General features: G+C 34.7%; 1 protein-coding gene across 1 annotated transcript; it reads right to left on the bottom strand.

Moving 5' to 3' along the window:
• Positions 1 to 7,765: 7,765 nt before the first annotated feature.
• LOC104851977 (olfactory receptor 9K2-like) lies at positions 7,766 to 8,776 on the bottom strand. The gene has a single exon (XM_010609412.1). It carries the CDS (start codon positions 8,774 to 8,776, stop codon positions 7,766 to 7,768), a length of 1,011 nt encoding a protein of 336 aa, XP_010607714.1.
• Positions 8,777 to 24,600: the final 15,824 nt, after the last annotated feature.

Here is a 24,600-nt window from a genome sequence, read left to right as displayed (position 1 = left end):
CCAGTTTTACTGCACTGTGATCTGATAATATGCAGGAAATAACTTCAATTCTTTCGCATTTATTCAAACCTGTTTTGTGAGCTAGTATGTGATCTATCTTGGAGAATGACCCATGTGCAGCTGAAAAGAATGTATAATCTGATTTTGTGGAGTGAAACACTCTATAGACATCTAATAAGTCCATGCGTTCAAAAGCTTGGTTCAGTTCTAGTATTTCATTGTTGATTTTTTTGCCTAGATGATCTGTCTATTTGTGATAGTGGGGTATTCAGATGCCCCACTACAATTGTATTAGTGGTTATTTGATTTTTCATATTACTTAATTATTTTTTTTACATAGTTGGGGCATTTATATTTGGTGCATATATGTTTATGATTGTCATTTCTTCCTCTTGAATTGTTCTCTTTACAAGGTTGTAGTGGCCTTTGTTGTCTCTCTTAATCAGTTTTGGTTCGAAATTTGCTTTTTCTTCAAATAAGATTGCTACCCCTGCTTTTTTCTGGGCTCCTGTTGCATGGAGAATTGTTTTCCATCCTTTCACTTTCAGTCTATGGGCTTTATTTGCACTAGGTGTGTTTCTTGTATACAACATATTGTTGGGTTTTGCTTCTTAATCCATTCTGCTGATCTATTTCTCTTGATTGGTGAATTGAGGCCATTGACATTGATAGTTATAACTGATATATAGTGACTTATTATTGTTATGTTATTGTCCTTTTGTTGACTCTTCTTATTTTTTGTCCTCTCTTTTTAGTTTCTAGTCTTGGCTATTTGATTTGCTCTGTTGGGCCTCCTCGTGTTGTGATCTTCATTGTCTTTTTCTAGGATATTGTTTAAAATTCTTAGTAGTGCTGGTTTAGTATTCATGAAGTTTCTCAAGTGTTCTTTGTCATGGAAGTATCTTATTTCTATATCCATTTTGAAAGAGAGCTTTGCAGGATACATCAGTCTTGGTTGGATGTTATTTTCTTTTAGGACTTGACATATCTCACTCCAGGCTCTTTGACCTGAGGGTTTGTGTTGAAAAGTCTCCTGTGATATTTGGTGGGCTTTCCTTTGCATGTGATTTTTTTTCTCTTACTGCTTGTAGTATTTTTTTCTTCTGTTGGGTTTCTGGGATCTTGATTATTATATGTCTAGGTGTAGATTTTTTTTATTGTGGCTAGTTGGTGTCCTATATACCTCCCTTATCTGTATGTCTAATTCTTCCCCTCTGTTTGGGAAATTTTCATTCATTAATTCTTTGAACAGCTGTTTTAAATCATTTGCATTTTCTCCTGGTACTTCACGGATTCCTATCAGTCTTACATTATTCTTCTTTGCATCATCTAGGAGGTGTTGGATCGATTTCTCATGCTCCCTGACTGTTTTTCAGATACCTTTCTTTTCATGAGCACTGTCTGCTATCCTACCTTCTATATCTGAGATTCTATCTTTGCAATCTTTTATTCTGCTATGTATGCTTTCAATAGAGCTTTTAATCTCCTGGATATCTGTTTCAATCTGTTTAATGGATTCCATTTCTTTCCTATGTTGGGTGTCATTGTTTCCATTTCTTTCTTATTCTGGGCCTTCATGGTTTCTCTTATGTTCCCAAGCTCATCTATTTTTTTTTTTTTGTCAGTTTCTGTTCTGAATTCTCGAATCATGTCTTTCATTTTGCTCACCATCTCTATGGTTAACTGGGAAATAATTTCTGTTTTGAATTTTTCTAGGGCTTGCTTGATCAGTTTTTTTACTTTGTGTGCTTTGAGTTCTGAGTGTCCTGAAGGATCACTATCTGATTTTTCATCCTCCTTTGCCCTACTGTTTGCCATTAGTGGACTGGAAGTCTGTCTTTGTGGCTTGCTTAAGTGTTTTCTCAACTTTATTTTTGCTGTTGGGTTGACCTTGATTCAATCTCTGGGTCATTAAATCTTCCTGATATCATTGCATCCCAGCCTTTGATTCTCTAATGACTTATAGATATTCTCATTTTCATAGTTGAGCAAACAACTCATCAAATCAACCCCTATCCTTTATCCCTATCAATACAATCAAAAACATAATAGGATCAGTCACCACCCTTTATAGCCCACCACGCCTCTGCAGAGTGTGTTTTAGGACTGGCTCAGTCAGGGGATCTAATAGCAGGGGGGGGTGCTCAGCATCCACGCAGTTACCCTCCTGCCACTCCACTGTGTCTGAGTCAATCAGTGGTGCCCCCTGGAAACTCACCCACCTGATTCTGCGTTGTGGCCAATCAACCAGCACCTGCTGGAAAGAGCACGGCTCCAGAGGAGGCTGCTCAGGAGAGACGGCTCTGAGTCACTCAAGTCTTAATTATTATCTTCCTTCTGCTGTGGACTTCTTTCTTTTATATTTATTTAAGTGTATTTTTTATTATCTTATTATAAACATTTATTTATAAACATGTTTTCAATATAATTTTTCTTCTTAGTATTTTTTGTACACAAAATGTTTTGATATATTTTAGATTTGTTTCAGTATTTTCTAACTTCTCTATTCATTTTTCTTTCATACATATGTTTTTCAAGATATGTTAATTTTTTTCTTCTTATGAATTTTCCTTTTTCTCTTTGTTGTTAATTTTTAGTTTCATTTAATTATGCTCAGCAAAATGTATTTGGTATGGTTTCCATTTTCTGAAATGTATTGATTTGTTTTTATTTAACGCCTAATTGATCCTAGAGTTTGCTTGGGTGTGCTGGAGATGATGATATAGTATGTTGTTTGGATCTGAAACATTTGGTAAATATCAGTTGGGTACATTGAATCAACAGTGCATTTCTAGTCTCAGTTTCAATATCAATCATGTGCTTGCACTTTCATACCATGACTGCAAGTAAAGGATTGGATTTCCTTACTTTTTTTTCTATTTCCTCCTTCAGTTTTGTTAATATATGCCTCATATATTTGTATGCTCTGATGCTAAGTGCTTATACTTTATAATGGTTTTATCTTAGTGAATTTAAACTTTTATGCACATGCAGGATATGATAAAATTTAACCTAATGTCCATCTCTTTCTTTGTCTCCTTTGTTGTAATCTGTCTTGACTTTTTTTAATTGATGTGTTTTATTTTCTCACTTTATGTCTTCTAGAATTTTTTTGTGGTTACAAAAGAATTTATGTCCTATAGTCATAATAATTTATTTTAGCTAATAACTTTAATTGCATACAATTTTTCCATTTTTACACCCCATTACATGTTTAGTTTCTTTTTTGTTTGTTTGTTTGTTTTTCCTGGTGCTGGGGATTGAACTGAGGAGCTTGAGCTTGTGAGGCAGGCAGTGGAACCACTGAGTTAAATTCCCAGCCCCCCATTATATGTTTTAAGTTGTTGATTTTACAACTTAAATATTTTTTATATTGTCTATCCATTAACAAATTTTATATTTTATGCTTTTGGCTCTTCTATGACAGCACAGAAAGTTATTTTTTTACCATCATAGATCCCAATGATGAATGTAACTGTACTCTACACCTAAAAAGTAGCAATAAACTTAATTTTTAAAAAGCACTAAAGTATTATGTATTGTCTGTATGTTTACCTTCCCCTCTGAGCTTTATGCTATCATATGCTTCTATTTTGCTATTGAAGGTCCTTTTATTTCAACTTGAAATTTCAGAGATTTTCAGCTCCCTTTAGAATTTCTTGTAAAGCAAGACTAGTGATGAAGAGCTTTCTCTGCTTTTGGTCATCTCAGAAACACTTTATTTCTCTTTCATTTTATGAGGGAGAGTTTTGCAAACATATAGGATTTTTTGCATTTTTTTCTTTTAACATTGTGACTATATCATCTCACTCTTTTCTGACCTTTAAGGTTTCTGATGTGAAATTCAGTGATAGTTTTCAGAGGGTTTTCTTACATATGATGAGATACTTTATTCTCATTGCTTTCAAAATGCTTAGTGTCTTTAAATTTTGAAATTTGATTATATTTATCTAAGTGTGCATTTCTTGGTTTGAAGCCTACTGGATACCCACAGGTTCTTGAATATAAATGTCCATTTATTTCCTTCAAATTATCTGTTCCTTTCTAACTCTATTCTTTTCTTGAAACTTAATAATACATGTATTCTTCTAGTTAATACCATCCTATACATCTTTTGGTCATTTTTCAAACTATTACATTCTTTTTTTCTTTGGTTCTTTTTATTAGATAATTTCAAATGACTTGTTCCAGAGTTTGCTTGTTCTTTCTTATACCTGACAAAGTCAGCTTTTGAACTCCTCTATTGAATTTCTTTATTTCAGTTTTTGTATTCTGAAGCTCTAAAATTTCTGTTTCATTATTTTTTACAATTTATATATCGGATATTGTCATCCAGTTTCAGGAGACTTATTTATCCCTATGGTTGTGCCTCAATTCTGTCACTTTGTGTGCCTAATAATTTTATATTGGAATACATGGACCTCTCTCAGTCTTCATAGATTGGTTTTGTGTAGAGAGTGACTCTCAAGTATTAGCCCAACTATAGATTTATGAAGGCATCTAAAACCTTTCATGGCAGAACATGATTTCGCTGAGCCCGTGTGTACAATTTCTCAGAGACTTACCAAATTTTTAATAGGCACTTACATTCACTTGCTCTATCTGTGTCAGTCTAAAATAATACACAATTTCTAGTTTGAACAACAAGCTTCCCTTTTTGATCTCAGCAATCACTGGATAAAGTCTGCTGCTCCCCTAAGTAAGGCAATACTGATACCTGTCCCTCAGGAATTCTTTCAAAAATCCAAAATTCTGGATACATACTCTATTCCTCTCAGTCCCTCTAGAAGAAGACAACTCAAGCTGTCCATCTGTACCCAGTCATGCTGTCTACAGCAAGCCACCCCCACACCTTATGTTTTTTTATTTGTAGAATAAATAAAATTTGCCTCCAGGATCCAAAATATTCTGATTTAATCAGCACTCTAAAAAGAGCAAGACAAAATCAGTACCTTATGTAGCTTTCTTAAAAAGACAGCATTTTGGATGTGGTCTTCAATAGTATATTCTTAACCTCCCCAGTCCCACCACCACCACCCAAGGCTGGGCTGACCCTGCCTAGGGAAGTAGCCTTCCTAGGGGAGTATTTCACATGGGTAAAGTGAAATTGGTCTTCTTACTAAATTCAACACAGCTCTCCTTGGCTTTGTGATAAACTGGATCTACTGCAATTTTTTAATTTAATTCTGGAGTTTTCATAAATGGGTTTATGTAAAGGAATTGGGGCTAAAATTTGCTATTTAATCCTCTTGCTACAGTCAACTGAGTGAAATTTCAAATTCCACTTGCTCATTGCTGGCACATAGAAAAGAAATGGAAATGGATTTTTCCACAGTAACTTTTTACCCAGTGACTTTCACTAAATATTAGTTTTAGAATCGTTTTGTTGGTGATAATGATGCTTTTGGATTTTCTATATATAAAAACATGTCATATAAAAACATGGATAGTGTTACACATTTTGCTTCCATCTGCATACCTATTTACACAAGTTCTAAGGATGCCATCACAAAATAGAAATTTATTTTCTGATGGTTATAGAGGCTGGCAATCCAAGGTGAGGCTACCATCACAGCTGATTTTCTCTGACACCTCACTTCTTGGTTCACAGTTGGCTGACCTGTTGCTGCCTCATCACATGTGCCTTTGATAAGCACATAAACCCAGTGTTTCTCTATAGTCTAGTATGCTCCTCTCATAAATGCTATATACTTATCTTATATAATATTTATGTTGAATTAGAGCCTAACTATGGCCTTATTGTTAACTCAATTATGTCTTTGAAGATGTTATCTCCAAATAAAGTCATTTTCTGAAGTATTAAGTTTAAAACTTCAACATACAAATTATAAAGTGATATAATTCCTTTCATTTCCTTTTCTTGTCTTATTGCATTAGGTAGCACTATTAGAACAAGATTAAAACAATATGGTGAGAGTTGATATCCTTGCCTTCTTCCCAATTGTAGCAAAAAAGCTTTAGTTTCTCATCAATAAGGATGTTCTTTACTGTATTTTTTTTCAGCTTTAATTGAGTTTATTGGTACATTTTAGGGATACAGTACAGTTACATTCATTGTTGGGATCTTGTACCTCTACATGACAAGTCTTGGTGCTCAATTTTCCCCTTGTCCCTGCCCTCCCTTTACCCCCTCCTCCCCTCCCCATCTACAACCACTTTATTTCCATCTTTTCATTATCTCACATTTTTTTCTTTTCCCTTTTTACCCTTCCCCTGCCCATCACACCTTCCCTACACCTTTAGCTCCTTTCTTCCCTTTTTTCAATGTCAGTAATCTTATTAGGATCTTCTGTATTATTGCAGATTATTCACACCAGAGAAACTATACAGTATTTACACATGCGTGCCTTATTTATTTCACTTAGGAGTATATCTTCAATATGTATCCATTTTCCTATGAGTGAATCTATTTTCTCATTCTTTATGGCTGAGTAATATTCCATTTTATAGAAAAACCACATCTTCTTTATCCAGTTTACTGTATGTTTTGTATATGTGTTCTTTATCAAGCTGGGGAGTTTCCTCAAAGCTCATTTACTTTTCATCCATTTATAGCATTATAACACTCTTTTAAGTAGAAAAATTTGAAGACAAAAGATACTTTTGTACAATCTTTTCTTAGTAAATGCTTAATTTGTTATGTATATATGTATATATACACCACCTACACTTATCATAATTGCTTTTTTCATCAACATGGCATATTTTACAAGTAGACCATATAAACCACTGTACAAATGGTGTAACAACTTTATTGCTTTTAAACACTCTTTCAAAATGGCCCAAGAAAAGTTTCCCAAACTACCAACCATGTTTTTTCAAGCACCCCACATTATTGTTTCTAAAATTGTTTTTGGCACAACTTTCTGGATTTTAGTTATCCAAAAAACTGACTCAAAAAAAAGTGTAAACTTCCACAGGATAAAGTAATTTGTCCCCCCAGCTCACAGATACCAGGATATTTACACAGGTTTTCAATTAAAATAATGAAATATTAAGTATACACCGAGGCATATAGGAAATTTGGGATTACACTCAATTTAATGACCAGTTTGCTTCTATTCCTTTATTGAATATCCCCCAGTAATAATTAACATAAGACAAAAAAGGCAAAAATACAAATTGAGGGAATGAGCAGTCAAAACTGTCTGCAGTTCTCTATCTCCCACATTACTTTTTTGAATAAGATCCAGCACCTGGTAGTACCTCAGAGCACTGCTCAGTACCTGGATGCTCAGAATACAAGTTTTCAAATAAACATGCATAGTAAAGGCAACTTATTTTTTATTACTGTTACTTCTTCTCTGTATAACTCATAGAAAATACTTGTTGAAGGTGAAATACAATGAAATTTTAACATACTAATGCAAATAAGAGTAAGAAAAATACTTTATTTAAAAAATAATTTGGGAATCTTTGTCAATTATCCATGATTGTGTGTAGGAGGGAAAGGTACTCTGAAAGACTGGCACTTGATAAAGTATTGCTTTTGCACTATATCAAGATTTTAAAACATTTTTCAACACTATGGAATACATATTGATTCTGTGAAAATAAAATATTGCTAAGGATCACTGGGAAGTACCATAAAAAATGCTGTGCAAACATCTCCCATGTCCAGCATATTCAGAATTAATATCTCAGAAAGTAAAGAAGTAATATTTTGGAAAGGTAAGTCACATGGGAAAAGCTAAAAAATGTCAGAAGAGGCATAAAATAGCCACAATCAAGTGGTGGAAGAAAATTAATAAAAAATAGTATGTTTCTTCTCTAGAAGCTTTTTTAGAGCCTCTTTGACATCCTTATTTCTCAGAGAATAAATTAAAGGGTTCAGCATAGGTGTGACTAGGGAGTAACATACAGAGGCCACTTTACTGAGTTCAGGAAACCTGTCTGGGGTGAGATACACGAAAAACCCAGCACCATACAACACACTCACTACTCCCAGGTGAGAGCTGCAGGTGGAGAAGGCTTTCTTACGCCCCTCAGTGGAGTGAATATTTAGAACTGTGGACAAAATGTACACATATGAAACAATAATGACTGTGATAGTAGGCAAGATAATGATGCTGGATAAGAAAAAAGATGCCACTTTATGGATATAAAGGTCAGAACAAGACAATCTCTGTAGTGGGCGAGTATCACAATAAAAGTGGTCAACAGCTCGAGAAGCACAAAAAGACAAAGTGAATGTTATGCTGGTCTGAAGAACTGAGCTGATGCAACCACAAAAATAGGAACCAGCCACCAGCTGAGTGCAGAGACGCATTGACATCTGAACAGAATAGAGGAGTGGGTTGCAGATGGCAATGAAGCGATCATAGGCCATGGCTGCCAAGAGAAAACCCTCAGTCACAACGAAGAGCACAAAGAGGAAGAGCTGGGCCACACAACCTGCAAAGGAGATAGACTTGCTCTCGGACCATAAGATAGTCATAGCTTTGGGTGCAATAACAGATGAGTAGAAGAGATCAATAAAGGAGAGGTTGCCTAGGAAGAAATACATTGGTGTATTCAGCTGGGGATCAGTGATAATGATGGCCACCATCCCAACATTCCCCAAAATGATCATGGCATATATGAGCAAAAATAGTAGGAAAATGAAAATACAGAGTTTAGGGTGGACCCTGAAGCCTATAAGGAGGAAGTCAGTCATTGCCGAGTGATTGCTTGTTCCCCTGTCACCCATGGAAGAGACCTGATGAGAGGTAGAAGGCAAAATAAACAAATGGACTTTTAGTACTGATCCTAGCATTACAAATAATCTCTAGGTATCATATTTACAAGGCTATTGTGTAACCATTGTTAATTTTAGCCTCCTAGTAATTTTATTACTTAAAAATTTCAAACAACTGAGGTCAAATCCAAATATTTTTATTTCATAATTCCTGAAAGTGATATAGTTTGGTCTTTTTTCTGTGTATCTAATGCAATGTTTTTGTACCATAATGCCTTTCATATTTGCAAATAACACTTACTGCATATCTCTCCCTATGATTTACACACTGGCTTCATTATCATGAAACTGATTGGAAAGGAGAACAAATGATAAATTCAATTCAGAAATAGTTTTAGTACTCTGGATTTTGATACATAAGATCTCTTGTAGTCAAGGTTGGGAAAACCTGGAGATTTAATTTAGAATACTAACAAATATACTAAAAAGTGAATGGATTTTTTGGAGTTACTTAAGGTGTTCAGTTGCTTTTTTGCATCATGGAAACTGAACTCTAATGCAAGTTTCATAACTACTAAAATAAAAGTTGTACACAATCAATTACAAAAATGATTCTCATAATCCATGAATTTTCTCCTGGATGGACCATCAATACACTTTGTAAAGAAAATTTCCCATTGTTTCCAATACCATGGTTTATATTTACTTAAGAGGTTTATAGAACAGTTGCTTTGGAAATTTAACAAAGTGTATATTATATTATATTACTATTGATTATATTTTTCTTTACCTTGAGTATGTCTTCATAACTACCTTCAATTCATTTGTTAGCTCATATACATTTTAAACTTTTATTGGAAATATGACATACTCTATCTGTCCCTTCAGGATACGAATGATTTCATAAGGACAATGATATTCATACAAACATTTATGTGGCTTTTTAAACATGCCAGACACTTTTCTGTATGCTTTCATGGTAGCTAATTTAGTCAATCTACTAATAAGATGGGCTGAATACTAGTGAACCATAACTTTTCAAATGGGATTTAGGACAAGTTCCTTATATTTTCTGTCACTGTCTCATTTTTTCTTAACTGAGTTTAGGTACATTTTAGGTATACTGTCTCCTTATATTCAAAGGGGATGTGAAAACAAAATATCTCTCAAGGTTTTCCTGTGAATGAGTGTAAAATTATATATGAAGGTAAATCGTTGACACCACTTATGGCAAAGTAGCCCATAAATGTTAACCATTGTTATAGTTATTGTAATTCTTCTTATTATTATTATTACTTAGCATTCAGTCCCATAATTTGCACCAAAACATCAGTGCTACTAAGGCTGAAAATTAATAATACATATATATGGTCTATTTGAAATAAATGATTTTAAGATGAAAGAGTAAATGAGAGAAACTTTAAAGTTTAAACAGAATGAAGAAATCTTTGATAAATGTAGTATTTAACTGAGAAAAAAGATAATGAAGAGAAAAATTGCATGGTATATTATCATCATTCAAGACAGCAGTAAATGTGGAAAATAAAATATTCACCAGTTCCATAAAAACCTTAGTATGCAGATTTATATTATTAAAAGGCAAGATATTAAATAAGATTAGGATCTGAGAATTTGTGAGATATCTGTGTAGTGAAAGAGAGCCTGAAGTGATCATAAAATATTAATTTTTAAATAGTATATTTTGCTTAGCTTTATTAAATCTTGCCTAGAAGCAGACACAAATTATTTAAATTTTAAGATGTATCTTTATCAAATTCATTCCAACACTGTATTGAAATTTGAATATTAAACATTCATCATGTCTCACCTGATAATAACTTCATTAAGATCAAACCCAACTTGTCCTCTGCATATTTATTGTCAACATAATGTTCTAGTCTGGTAAATGGCAATTAATCAGTATAAATTTATTATGTAGATAAAAACTGAATGTTAATGAGCAGGTAGAATCAGAGTAATAAATTGTATAGTAAATGTTATAGTATCATAAATATTAATAAATTTACAACTGAAGACATTATACATGGAAAAGGGAGTTCTTCTCAAAGTATCCAACAAACAGTTGACTTGTAAAAATCTCATACTTTAAAAGTTACTTTTCCATCTTTTCATTATCTCACATTTTTTTCTTTTCCCTTATTACCCTTCCCCTACCCATCCCACCTTCCCTACACTTTTAGCTCCTTTCTTCCCATTTCTCAATGTCAGTAATCTTATTAGGATCTTCTGTATTATTGCAGATTATTCACACCAGAGGAACTATTCAGTATTTACACATGTGTGCCTTATTTATTTCACTTAGGAGCATATCTTCAACATGTATCCATTTGTAGATGGGGAAGAGAGGACGGGGTGAATGGAGGGCAGGGACAAGGGGAAAAAATGAGAACCAAGACTTGTCATGTAGAGGTACAAGATCCCAACAATGAATGTAACTGTACTGTATCCCTAAAATGTACTAATAAACTCAATTAAAGCTGAAAAAAAGTTACTTTTACCTTCTGATGTTTGGTAGTTTATCAGATTCTGTTAAAAATGAAGCAGTAGAGTTCCAATGTTTCTATCTTGTCTTATTTTAATTCTAGAAAGAGTAAGCATAAAGTTAAATGATATGTCACAACTACAAGTACTGAAAAATTACTACTTTGAGATAAAATGAATTCCCACTCCAAATGCATTCATGATTCCAGTTTTAGATTCTACCAAATGTGACCTATTTCCCTCTTTACTCTATTTGAAAGATGTCCTTTCCTTTGGTAGTTAATTTTTTGAAAAATTCTATAGGCTTTTTTAGAAGAGAAATACGAATTTTCTAAAAGATTGTCTGCAAAACTAAAATAATTCCAAGAACTACATTCTATTGTTAGGGAAAGTGAACCTGTAGAATCAAATGGCAAGATATTTTCTGACTTACATTCTTAAATGCTTCTATGCTTTTAAAGAGGAAGACATTGCCATGTATAAGTGAGTAACGCCCTGGGCCATCTGAAATTTTGGTAATCTGCCAAAATATCAGCAATAGTTACTCATAAAGGCTTTGGATTTTTTGTAATAGAGTAACACTTTCAAATAATTGAAGCATTGAGATTTCCTTTACCTTCTGGGAGACCACCCCCTGGGATAAAAAGAAAAGCAAGTCAATTATTAAGACATCTAGATCCTAAGACCACAGAGGCTCTAGATTTAAGAAAGAAAGAGAGAGACAGAGAAAGAGAAAAGAAAAACATAAAAGAAACATTTTCAATTTACTCCTATAGCCTCAGACTTACAGGCACACATCACCATTCCTAGCTAAGTTGAGATTTTTCTAAGACTATATATTTAGGGTGCTCTTCCAGTAGTTAAAGCCAGAGTAGTGACTCAAAAAAGAAAAGGTCCAGGATCTTATATGAATACATAAAAGTGTGTTACCTTTTCAATGAATTGACATTTAAGAATATAAATGAAAACTCATTGTATGGAAGTGGGAAGAAGAGAGTAATCAAGGGAGGATGAGTGACAGATACCCTTCCAGGCTATTCCCACAGTGAACACTTCTTTCCACCAGACTTCACCTCCCAACATCACACCCAGCTATAAACTCATAAGCAAACTAATCCAGGGAAGAATATCTCACAACAATGATCCAGTCACCTCCCAAAAGCCCACCTATGAGTGCATAGGCTTTGTAGGACATCTAGATATAAACCATAACATTCCACTCCTGGCCCCAAAAAGATTCATTACATCCTATTATACAAAATTCATTTAGTCCATCTCTAAGAGTTGTCAAAGTTCTAACAGTTTTAGCATTGCTAAACACCCAAGTCCAAAGTCTCATCTGAGATTAAAGGCAAATTCTTAGCTGTGAGCTCCTGTAAAATGAAAAGAAAGTTAAACACTTCCAATATACAGTGAGTGGCAAAGGATAATAATTCCCATTCTAAAAGGGAGAACTAGGAGAACAGAAAGGAATGGGACCAGAGCAGGACTGAAATCTAGCAAGGTAAACATTAAATCCTGTAGTTCCATGCCTAGTACCCAAGGCAATCTGAAGCAAGATGTGAACTCCAAAGGGCTTAGGTGGTCCCACTCCAACAGCACCACTTGTGGCTTATAGTTTTCATGCTCTCACTCTAGGGCTGGCTTTACTTATTCCTCCTGGCTTTCCTCAGTCATTCCAAGACATTGCTAACATCTCAAATATCCTGAGATCTACACTACACTGGTTTCACCCTCACAGATTCATGCACTGCCCTAAAACATTGACTGGACTCCCTTGCCTTCTTTTGAAATCTGAATCAAAGCTTCTCTCTGACTCCACATCTCTTGAATTATGCGTGGGCCTAAAGCCAGCACCATGTGTCTGACACCAAGATTTTTCAACAGCTGGAGCACTAGCTGAGCCCTTTTGCATCTTGGTGGTTGCAGAAGCCTCTGAGTACTTAGATGGCTGAGTGAAATGAGCTGAATCCCATTGACTAAATTCCCATTTCCTAGGGTGCCACTATTCTGGAGCAAGGTGCTCTACAGCTCTCTTCTTAAAGCAAGGTCATCTTTACTATTTTGAGTGTTGGAAAAGTGAAGCCGTGCTGGTTCCTGTGATGCATTCAGACCATTTTTTCTATTGTCCTGCTCCAAAGTACTTAACTTCTTTTTAATGCAATATTCTCAGCAACCAAGCTCTCCTTTGCTCCATCTTTACAGGCCCCAACTTTGCTAGTTTCTTTCTGGCCAAACTTAAAACTTTTAAAATCATTTAGTTGGTGACTTGCTCCTGATTCTCAAGGTAGAGCTGGCTAAATAGCCCCCAAAAGTAACCATGCCACCACCTCAGCAGTAGACTGTCTTGAAATTTCATCCACAAGGTTTAGTCTGCCACTCTTGATCTCAGTCTCTGACAAAGTCTCTGGAGATAAGCAAAATGCAGACAAATTTTCTGCCAGAGAATAACACATGTGGCCTAGAGTCCATATTGACAGTGGAGTCCTTCTTCCCAACTGAAACCTCTTGAGCTTGGTCTTCTCTGGCTGCATTTCAGTCAACACTCTGGTCTTCTGAGCTGTAACAAGAATCTTCTATCAAGCTCAGCTTACAGAATTCTAGGGCTGCTTCTCTAGCTGGCATCTCCAAAGATTTCTGCACTCCTCCCACAAGCCCAGATAGCATTACAATAGCCCCACTTTTGGTAACCAAATTTATCTTAGTTACTTTCTCATTACTGGAATGAAATACCTGACACTCACAAGTTAAAGGAGAAATTTATTTTGACTCAAAGTTTGTAGAGATTTCCATCCACAGTCTACTGGATCCAAGGCAAGGCAACATGGTAGATGGATGGATATGGCACTTTTGTTTCCATGGTTATTGCTTTGTGCTTCCTAGTAGTCCCCTCCACATCACCACTGCTTTTGCCTTTGCTTCTGGACATCCTGGGCTCCTACTGATCATGGTACTATGGCACACTATAGCACTGTACAGTAAGCACACAGTAGGACTACTGTGACAGTGTCTTCAGGCACATGAGCTACTTCCGTGATTTGTTCACATCTATTCAGAATGTGAGTCCACTGGTATCTGTGAAAATTTGAAATGCAAATGTTCATAAATCGGGAACTTTTTGTACATTTTAGAGTTCCTTCCTTACTTAAACTTCAAAAACAGATATTCTGGAAAATTCCCAATCTCTATCTGAAAAGTTACTTGTGTAATATTCCTACATTTCATTTAAAATTTCAATAATATCTTTAATCAGAGAAACTTACTACACAGTAGCATAGATCTGAAAAAGGAACTCAGACAAAAAATATCTTTCCCATAGATAGACAAATACTCTGATCATTTTCTTTAGAAAAACTGCCAAAATACACACCAGGGAATCCACAGCATTCTCTATTCCAGACATATAGTTCTTTACTAACATGTAAGCTTGATATCTACCCAACTACATTTCAAGGTCATTTTCCCAGAACAAGAGTTTGCCTGAAGTCCATCCTCAAGTCCACCTACACCACTGTCTGCTCTCAGTTGTCAGCTGGCTCCTGCTGGTAATTCTTAGAGTGACTTTGGTCTTCTCCTCATTTTGTAAAACTACTGTTCCCTTCCCTCCCCAAAACAAACCAAACAACAACAAAAAAATGTTTCCAGCCTGAGCTCAAAATGAATCTTCTAAGATTTTTTACAGCTTATCCCCTAGTTTCCCACAGCAACACCAACTCAAACCTATTTTCCAAAGCTGTCTTTTCTAAAAGTTTAAGGAAAACAGAAAAAGTATCAGAATTTACTTAAAATTGGGTGCTGTATCTCACATTTTTTTAAATACCCTGCAATGACCACTTGTCACTGCTATATTCTTTTTGCTGAAAGCTCTCACTTCTGGGAAGGGTTTTATCCCCTCTTCATCTCCCTTTTGATCTCTCTGCCAAATACTAGCCCACAGGACAAGAAAACCTTTAAACCACGCTCATCATCCTTGTCCTTCTTCAGTCCATCGTATAGTAGACTTTTGGCTTTTCACCAAATATCTCCAAACTAATTAAGCTTTAGTTAGACAAAATGCTGATTACTCAAGATCTCTGCTCCTGAGTCTGCAAACATCATGTTGAATCTTCAAATTTCTAATTTTTTAACATCACTCAAATCAAATTCCTAGACAGAGCTCTGTCTTCCAGACTAGGCTAGCAAAGAAGCACTTGGAAAAAAATGTGTATATCTCACCTGGAGGTAAATTCAATAACACAAAATTCATTATTCTAATATCTTAAAATTTTGAAAGATACTTTAAAATATTTAAAATAGATTTCCATACTTATCACTATATCACACTAATAAAGTTTGAATTCTATATATATTAAATCTTGAATCCAACTAAAAGGCTTTTAGCAAAATAATACAATGCTAACCAGTGAAGTAACAAAAATTTTAAAATACAATCATGGAAATAAAAGAGAAATTTTTATGTATTTTAGAGAAAATTTTATTTGCAGATGCTCTACTCAGATAACTAACTCCAAAGAATAAAATAAAAATCTCATTACTTCAAATTGAATATTTCAGTCACATTGATAGCTACATTATAATGCTATAAAATAAATATTTACTATCATGTTTAAAAATATGGAAAAAAAACTATGCAGAGCAGAAACAGAAAACAAACACATATGACTTTCATTGAAAATATAAGACAAAAATAACTTTCATTTTTGGAGGGTTATTTTAACCAAAGATCAATATTATTATTTAGATGATACTTTTTAAATAATTTTCATTTATCTTCTAAATTTGTATAGCAAAATACTTCAGTATACATATAGTATAGCTACCAAATATAGTTATACACAAGTACAACTGACCTAAAAACAGTCTGGATTCCATTACACATTAGGCTCTCTTTATTCAGTCTCAGATCTTCAATATGACAAATTTCATTTTAAAGAAAAAATTTTGTATTCTAAATCATGTTTTTATTTTTCCATTAAATTTATTGGTACATTTAAAGCAAACAATACAGATACATTTATCATTGGGATCTTGTACCTTTACATGATATATCTTGGGTCTTGTGTTTTCCTCATACCCTGGACCTCCCTTCACCCCCTTCACCTTTCCCTATTTACAAAGACTTTGTTTCCTTTGTTTCATTTTTACACATTTTTTTCTTTCCCTCATTTCCTTTCCCCTCCCCTTCTCACTTCCCCTTATCCATTTTCTTCCTATTTCACACTCTCAATTATACTATTTGAACCTTATTTACACTTTTAGTTTTTCACACCAGAGAAACTATTCAGTATTTACTCAAGTGTGTCTTATTTATTTCACTTAAGTGTATAGCCACAGTGTGCATCCATTTCTCTATAAATGTCTCTAGTTTATCATTCTTTATGGCTGAGTAGCACTCCACTTTATAGAAAAACCACACCTGGAAGGGTAATAAGGGAAAAGAAAAAATGTGAGATTATGAAAATAAAGTGTTTGTAGATGGGGAGGGGAAGAGGGGGTGAAGGGAGGGCAGGGGTAAGGGGAAAAAATGAGAATCAAGACTTATCATGTAGAGATACAAGATCCCAACAATAAATGTAACTGTACTGTATCCCTAAAATGTACCAATAAACTCAAAGCTGAAAAAAAGAAAAAAAAGAAAAACCACACCTTCTTTATGTAGTCTCCAGTTGATGGGCATAAGGGTTGTTTCCAAGTTTTAGCTATTACAAACTGTGCCACTATAAACATGTGCACATATATCACTGTGGTATGATTCTTTTAATTCTTTTGGAAAGATACTCAGCAGAGGGATAGCTACATCAAATGGAACCTCTAATCCTATTTTTTGAGCTATCTCCATATTGATTTCCACAGTGGTTGCACCGGTCTGCACTCCAGCTAACAATGGAGAAGGATTCCTATCTCCCCACAGCCCCGCTAGCATTTATTATTGGTTGGCTTCTTCATAGAAGCCATTCTTTCTGGCATAAGGTGAAATCTCAGTGTTGTTTTCATCTGCGTCTCTCAAATGACCAGTGATGCTGAGTGCTTTTTCCTATAGTTATTTGCTGCTTTTACTTCTTCATCTGAGAAATGTCTGTTCATTTCAGATGCCCATTTTTTTCATCTGGTCTTTGTATTTTGGGGGGTCTAATTTTTTTTAGTTCTTTATATATTCTAGAAAGTAGTGCTTTGTTTGAGGAGTAGCTGATAAATATTTTTTCCCACATTGTAGGTTTTCTCTTAGGTCTATTGGTGATTTCTCTTGCACTGCAGAAAGTTTTTAATACAATGAGATCCAGTTGTTTATTCTTTGTGCAATTTCTTGTGCAGCTGAGCATTTGTTCCCAAAGTCTTCTCCTAAACCAATGTCTTTGAGAGCTCTACCTAATTTACTTTCCAGTAAATTTAGTGTTTCTGTTTCTAGATCTTTAATTCACTTGGATTTTAATTTAGTCTACGGTGAAAGATAGAGGTCTAGTTTTAATCTTTGGCAAGTTGAAATAAAGTTTTTCCAACACCATTTATTAAAGAGGCTACCCTTCCTCCAGTGAGGATGATTGGCTTCTTTTGTCAAGGATGAGGTAGCTGAGTACGTTTTGTGTTGTTTCTGTATCTTCTAATCTATTCCATTGATCCTCAGGTCTATTTCTTTGCCAGTACCATGCTGTTTTTATCACATTGGCTTTGTAGTATTGTTTAAAGTTGGGAATCGTGATACCCCATGCCTTGTCTCTGTTGCCTAAAATGGTTTTTGCTATTCTAGGTCTCTTCTGGTTCCAAATGAATTGTTGGATTGTTTTCTCAAGTTCTGTGAAATATACTGTTGATTTCAATCAGGATTTCATTGAGTATGTATAGAAGTTTTAGAAGTATGTCCATTTTCACTATGTTGATTCTTCCTACCAAGGAGCAAGGGATGTCTTTCCATCATCTTGTATCCTCTTTGATTTTTTTTTCAGAGTGCTGTAATTTTCAGTGTAGAGGTCTTTTGTCTCTTTCATTTGATTGATCCTAGTTATTTCTTTTCTCTTTTTTTTCTTTTTTTTTTTTTTGGATGTTACTGTTAAATAAATTTTTCCCCTAATTTCTCTCTCAGTGAATCTGTTATTTGTGTACAAGAAGGCTATTGATTTTTGAGTGTTGATTTTGTATCCTGCTATTCTATTGAATCTGTCAATTAAGCCTAGCAGCCTTTTGGAGGAGTTTTTTGGATCTTCTATGGAGAATATCATATCATCAGTAAATAGTGACAGTTTAACTTCTTCCTTTCCCATCTTTATTCATTTTATTTCTTTCTCTTGTCTAATTGCTGTGGCTAGTGTTTCCAGAACTATATTAAACAGAAGTGGTGACAGTGGACATCCTTGTCTTGTAACTGAATTTAGCATGAAGGTATTTAGTCTTTCAATATTTAGAATGAAATTAGCTGTTGGTTTTTCATAGATAGCCTTTATCAGGTTGAGATAAAGACCATCTATTCCAATTTTCTGTAGTTTTTTTTTTATCATGAATGGGGTTGAATTTTGTCAAATGCTTTTTCATCTATATGATTTTTGTCCTTAATTCTGATAATATAGTACATTACATTTATTGATTTACATATATTTGAACAATCCTTTCATCCCTGGGATAAATTCGACTTGGTTAGGGTGCATAATCTTCTTGATGATCTTCTGCATTCTGTTTTTACAACTATGTTCATTAGTGAGACTGGCCCATACTTCTCTTTTTTGGTTGAGCCTTTCCCTGTTTTGGGAATCAAAGTAATATTTGCTTCCAGGAATGAATTTGTGAGTACTGCTTCATTTTTTATTTCACTGAAGGGTTTAAAGAGTAGTGGCAGGGGCTGGGGATTTAGCTCAGCTGTTTGGTGGCCTGCCTTGCAAGCACCAGGACCCGAGTTCAATCCCCGGTACCAAAAAAAAAAAAAAAAGGAGTAGTGGCAATAGCTCTTCTCTAAATTTCGTGTATAATTCAGCAGTGAAGCCATCAGGACTTGGGCTTTTGTTTGTTGGTAATGTTTTAATTACATTTTGAATTTTGCTGAATGTAATAGGGGTGTTTAGACTTTTATATCTTCTTCGTTCAACTTTGTAAGGTCATATGTGTCTAGGAATCTGTCCATTTCTTCTGTATTTTCCATTTTATTAGAGGACAGGATTTAGAAGTAGGTATTGATGATCCTCTGGATTTCTGGTGGATCTCTTGTAACTTCACCTTTTTCATTCCTAATTTCATGAATTAGATTTTTACCCTTTCCTTTTTTTTTTAATAAGGTTGGGTAAGGGTTTAATCTATTTTATTCATTCTTTTGAAAAACCACCTCTTCAATTCATTGATTTTTATGTATCATTCTCTTAGTCTCCATTGCATTAATTTCTGCTCTGATCTATATAATTTCCTCCCCCATATGAGCTTTCAGTTGGTCTTGCTTTTCTTTTTTCTAGGAGCTTAAGGTTAAGCATTAGGTTGTTTATTTGAGCTCACTCTGTTTTCCTACTCTGGGTATTTAATGCTATGAATATTCCTCATAGACCTGCATTCATTGTGTTCCATAGATTCCTTTTTGTTGTATTGGGCATTAGCAATTATTTGTAAAAACTGTCTAATTTCTTCTTTAATTTCCTCTGTGAACCAATGGTTGTTCAGCAGGGTGTTATTAAATTTCTATGTATTTGTAAAGTTCTTGTGTTTTCTTGTGCTATTGATCTCTAGTTTAATTGCACTATGGTCAGATAATATACAGGGGATAACTTCAATTCCTTTGCATTTATTTAAGCATGTTCTATGAGCTAATATGTAGTCTATTTTGGAAAATTACCCATGTGCAGCTGAAAAGAATGTATATTCTGATTTTGTGGGGTGGAACACTCTATAGACATCTACTAAGTCCATTTGTTCTAAGTTTTGGTTGAGTTCTATTATTTCATTGTTGATTTTTTTTTTGTCTAGGTGATCTGTCTATTTGTATCAGTGGAGTATTGAGATCCCCCACTACAACTGAATTTGTGCTTATTTTGTTTTTCATATCAATTAATACTTGTTTTGTATAGTTGGGGGCACTATATATTTATGATTATTATTTCTTCCTTTGTAGTGTTCCCTTTACAAGTGTGCAGTGGCCTTCTTTGTCTCTCTTGATGAATTTTGGTTTGAATTCTATTCTGTCATGCACATAACATAGCTACCCTGCTTTTTTCTGGGCTCCTGTCACATGGAGAGCTGTTTTCCATCCTTTTACTCTCTGTATATGAATTTCTCTGTGGATTAAGTGGGTTTCTTGTACACAGCATATTGTTGGATTTTGCTTCTTTATTCGTTCTGCCAGTCTGTTTCTTTTGATTGGTGAATTGAGACCTTTAACACTGATGGTTATAATGGTTATGTGTTGGCTTTTTATTGTTGTGTTATTTTCCTGTTGTTGGTTCTTTCATTTTTTTATTTTTCCCCTTCTCCCTTTAATTTTTTGTCTTGCCTGGTATATTTGCTCTGTTGGCCCTTATGGAGTTGTGGTCTTCCTTTTCTTTTTCCAGAATATTGTTTAGAAGTATTTGGAGTGCCACTTTGATGTTCATGAAATTTCTCAGGTGTTGTTTATCTTGGAAGTATCTTATTTCCCCATCGATTTTGAAAGATACTTTTGCAGGATACATCAGTCTAGGTTGGAAGTTGGTTTTTTTTAGGGGGGGCTTGAAATACCTCACTCCAGGCTCTCCTTGTTTTGAGGGTTTGTGTGCAAAAGTCTGCTGTGATTCTGATAGGCTTTCCTGTGCATGTGATTTGTTTCTTTTCTCTAAATGCTTTCAGTATTTTGTTCTTCTGTTGGGTTTACAGGATCTTGACTATTACATGTCTAGGTGTATATTTCTTTATCATGGCTAATTGTAGTCATATATGCCTCACTTATCTGTATGTCATATTCTTCTGCTCTGTTTGGGAAGTTTTCTGTCATTAATTCTGTGAATGAGTTTTTTTATGTCATTTGTACTTTCTCCTTCTACTTCATTGATTCCTGTCAGTCTTATATTATTCTTCTTTGCATTATTATCTAGGAGTTGTTGGATGTATTCCCCATGATCCCTTACCCTTTTAACAGATCTCTCTTTTCATGGTCACTGACTGCAAACCTAACTTCTATATCTTAAATTATATCTTCACATTCATTCATTCTGCTGCAAATGCTTTCTATAGAATTTTTAATCTCCTGGATATCTCTTTGAATCTGTTTCATGGATTCCATTTCTTTCTCTTGTTGGGCATTCAAGTTTTCCATTTCTTTACTATGTTGGGCATTCAATTTTTCCATTTCTTTCCTATACTGGGCATTCATGGCTTCCATCATGGTCCTGAGCTCATCTATTTTTTTATCTGTTTCTGTTCTAGAGTCTCTAATCATGTCTTTCATTCTTCTCACCATCTCTGTTGTTGTGTAGGAAGTTATTTCTGTATTGAATTTTTCTAGAGCCTCTTTTATCTGCATTTTTACTTTCTGTGCTATCAGTTCAAGGTGTCCAGGTGGCTGACTATCATACTTTTCCATCTCATTTCCCCCAGAGTTTACCTTCAGTGGAGTAGAAGTCTGTGTTTGTGTCTTGTTTAAATGTCTTCTCATTTTTACTTTTGTTTTTGGTATTCTCTTTGGTTTAATTCCTGGGTTAATACTTTGATCTTCCAGATATAGCTGGTCTTTGGGTTTTGAGTCTCTAATGTCTCTGAGGCAAACTCATTTTCATTATACCAGAGAGGACAACTGATTAGATCAATCACAATACCTTAGCCCACGTGATACAATCAGCAACACAATAGTATCAAGCACAGCTTAAAAAATGACAATTTGTGGTAGTTGTTAATCTATCATCATTAACCCTGTGAATTAAATCAAAATCAAGGACCAGCCCAAAATGTGTTCATAGTGAATTAACTTCGATATAGCAACTTTACCCTTCAAGATGGAAATTTAGAAGAAGTTGGGGAGGGAAGGATAGATAGGATAGGGAAAAGTTAGAAGCGAGGTGAGAGGACACAGGAAGATCACACAAGCTCTAGGGAGCTGTTGAAGATAAGAGGAGAAAGCAGAACAAAATATACACAAGAACAGAACAAACAACAATAGGAAGGCTAGAGACTGTAATCACTTTCTTTTTTATTTTTTTTTTGCTTGCTTTTTTTAATGTAATCACTTTCTTTTAAAACTAATTGCAATTGAGTGAAGGAAAAAGAGGAGAAAGGGAGAAGAAAGAAAATATATTCAAATTAGGATAGAAACAGAAATAAAAAGAGAGGGTAATGGAGATCAAGGTGGAAGAGAGAGAGAGAGAGAGAAGAAGAAATGTAAGATTTTAAAAAGGAAAACATTTTGAGAAAAGAAAAAGATAGATAAAAATATTTTTAAATGACTAAAGATAAGTGAAAAATATTATTTTGAAAATAAAAAATACAAATGAAAATAGAGGGCCTCCTTCAGGTTATGTCTCTGTTGGTACAATAGACAGCATGGCAGGAGTGTGCAGGTCTAAGCTAATTAGTCCCAGCAAGCCAACAGCTGTCCCCTGAGTTTCAGGCTGATTTCTGGCTGCAAGGCCCAAGTTGAGATCTCTGTCCTCCTGCTGGGTTGAACTCTGTGAGATTCTACCACAGGTTCCAGCTGTCTTTCCCCTGAAGTTAAACCGGGTTCCAATGTGAGGTGCTGGTCCCTCCAACTTACCCAATATGGTGGTGTTGTATGCCTTTATCACAGATTTTCTTCTATTTTCCAGTGGGCTTCAATTTTCATCTAGAAGCCTCAAAGAGGTCTTCTTTCTCTTGTTCGCTGGGGGGGTAAGGGGCAGCAACACCACTGTGTTGACACCCACATGGCCAGGCTCCTCTGCAGGGCCAGGTAGAAGGGGCAGGCCTACTGGATTATCCCGCAGCAGCAGGGCTCCTCTGTCTAAAGAAAATTTCAATACAATTTCGAATCATGCCAGAGTGCTATTTTTTTCTAATTCTTATGGAGAAACTTTAGTATGGGTAAAGTTATTAAAATCTGGTTCCAGTTTTGTTTTGTTTGTTTATTAAAACCCCATTAACTTATACTTCCAATATATTTATAAAATTGATATATTTGAATAGTGTCAAGTAGTTAAAATTTGCAGAAAGATGAAAGTCCTAACTCAGAAGATAAATAGAAGCTAAGTCTGGGCATCCAGTCACACACCCATCATTATTATTTGGCACTAACATCATAGCTGTGCCACTATTGTCATATCTCAGTGACAATGACTGTAACGTCATTGCAGGCAACAGTTCTATGATTTTTTTCATTCACTGACTCACACTATTGCTACCAACAAAGTTCATGTCAAAGTGATGGTTTCTGATCAATACTCTATCTAAAGTCAAAGTTCCAGACAAGATCACTCATAGTTGTGTACTCATGTCTTAGAATTCAGGAATACAGAAATAAACACCTTAACTTTAAGGTTTTTATAAGAATAAATGGCCAAGTTCAATTTTTGGTTTCAGCAGCCAAATGTGTTTGCAGGGGATTGGGGTTGGGAGGATGTTGGACGAAGGGGACAAAGTTTTAAACAATAAGAATAAATTCAGGAGACCTACTATGCAGCATGGTGACAATGGTTAACACTAGCATATTGTAAATATGAAAATTGCCTAGAAACAGGTTTTAAAATTCCTTACACTAAGAATATGAGGTAATGCTGTGTTCATTAAATTTATTTAATCATTTCAAAATGTATACATTTGTCAAAACATCATTTATCAGTTACACTTTTTAAAAACTGGAGGTGAGTTTAAAAGAAAAGAAATAATGAAACTATGATTTCCACTAGTAACTCTACACTGGCAAATTTTCCAGTCAGAGGAAACTGGTTATGTGCTGGGAAATCAAACAACAATCAACTTGTGCTGTGAAGTTATTTTATCTAAATATCAACAAGATAGAATGTCCTCTAAGAATTGAGAAATTAAATTATAAGTTTCCTTTTCATGACATACTCCTTAAAAAACTAAATGTGTAAATAAAAACTGTACTATTACTTCTATGTATTTCTTTTTTGCTGTCTGGTTTGCATTTGTCCTTCCTGAAAAATATGGTTTATTCTTGAGATGTTAACTACTTCCAGCTCAATTATGCTTTACTGAACTCAGTTTTGGAATCTTGTCTTCGCTCCACAAATGAGTGGGCCCATGAAAAGGAAATTCTTCACTGGAATCTGAAGCTTTGGCTGGATGTCTCAGAGACTAAGAAGGCTTAAAGCCTGTATTTCCAATCTATAACATTTTCGCCATGTAGGTTCCTGCTAGATTACTCCTGTATGTCTTTCTTCAGTGTTCACTGCAGCATGCTTATTTCTACCCTATGTTAAATATAATTCTTCTGCTTACCATTAACTTTCTGTGTTACCCTATACTTACTC

The sequence above is a fragment of the Fukomys damarensis genome, unplaced genomic scaffold, assembly GCF_012274545.1.
Source record: "Fukomys damarensis isolate Sample0158 unplaced genomic scaffold, DMR_v1.0_HiC HiC_scaffold_15, whole genome shotgun sequence".
Taxonomy (NCBI): Eukaryota; Metazoa; Chordata; class Mammalia; order Rodentia; family Bathyergidae; genus Fukomys; species Fukomys damarensis.
This window is presented reverse-complemented; position numbering and strand designations above follow the sequence as displayed.

Coding starts and splice junctions, on each gene's coding strand:
- LOC104851977 (XM_010609412.1), bottom strand. CDS start 8,776: ATGCTAGGATCAGTACTAAAAGTCCATTTGTTTATTTTGCCTTCTACC.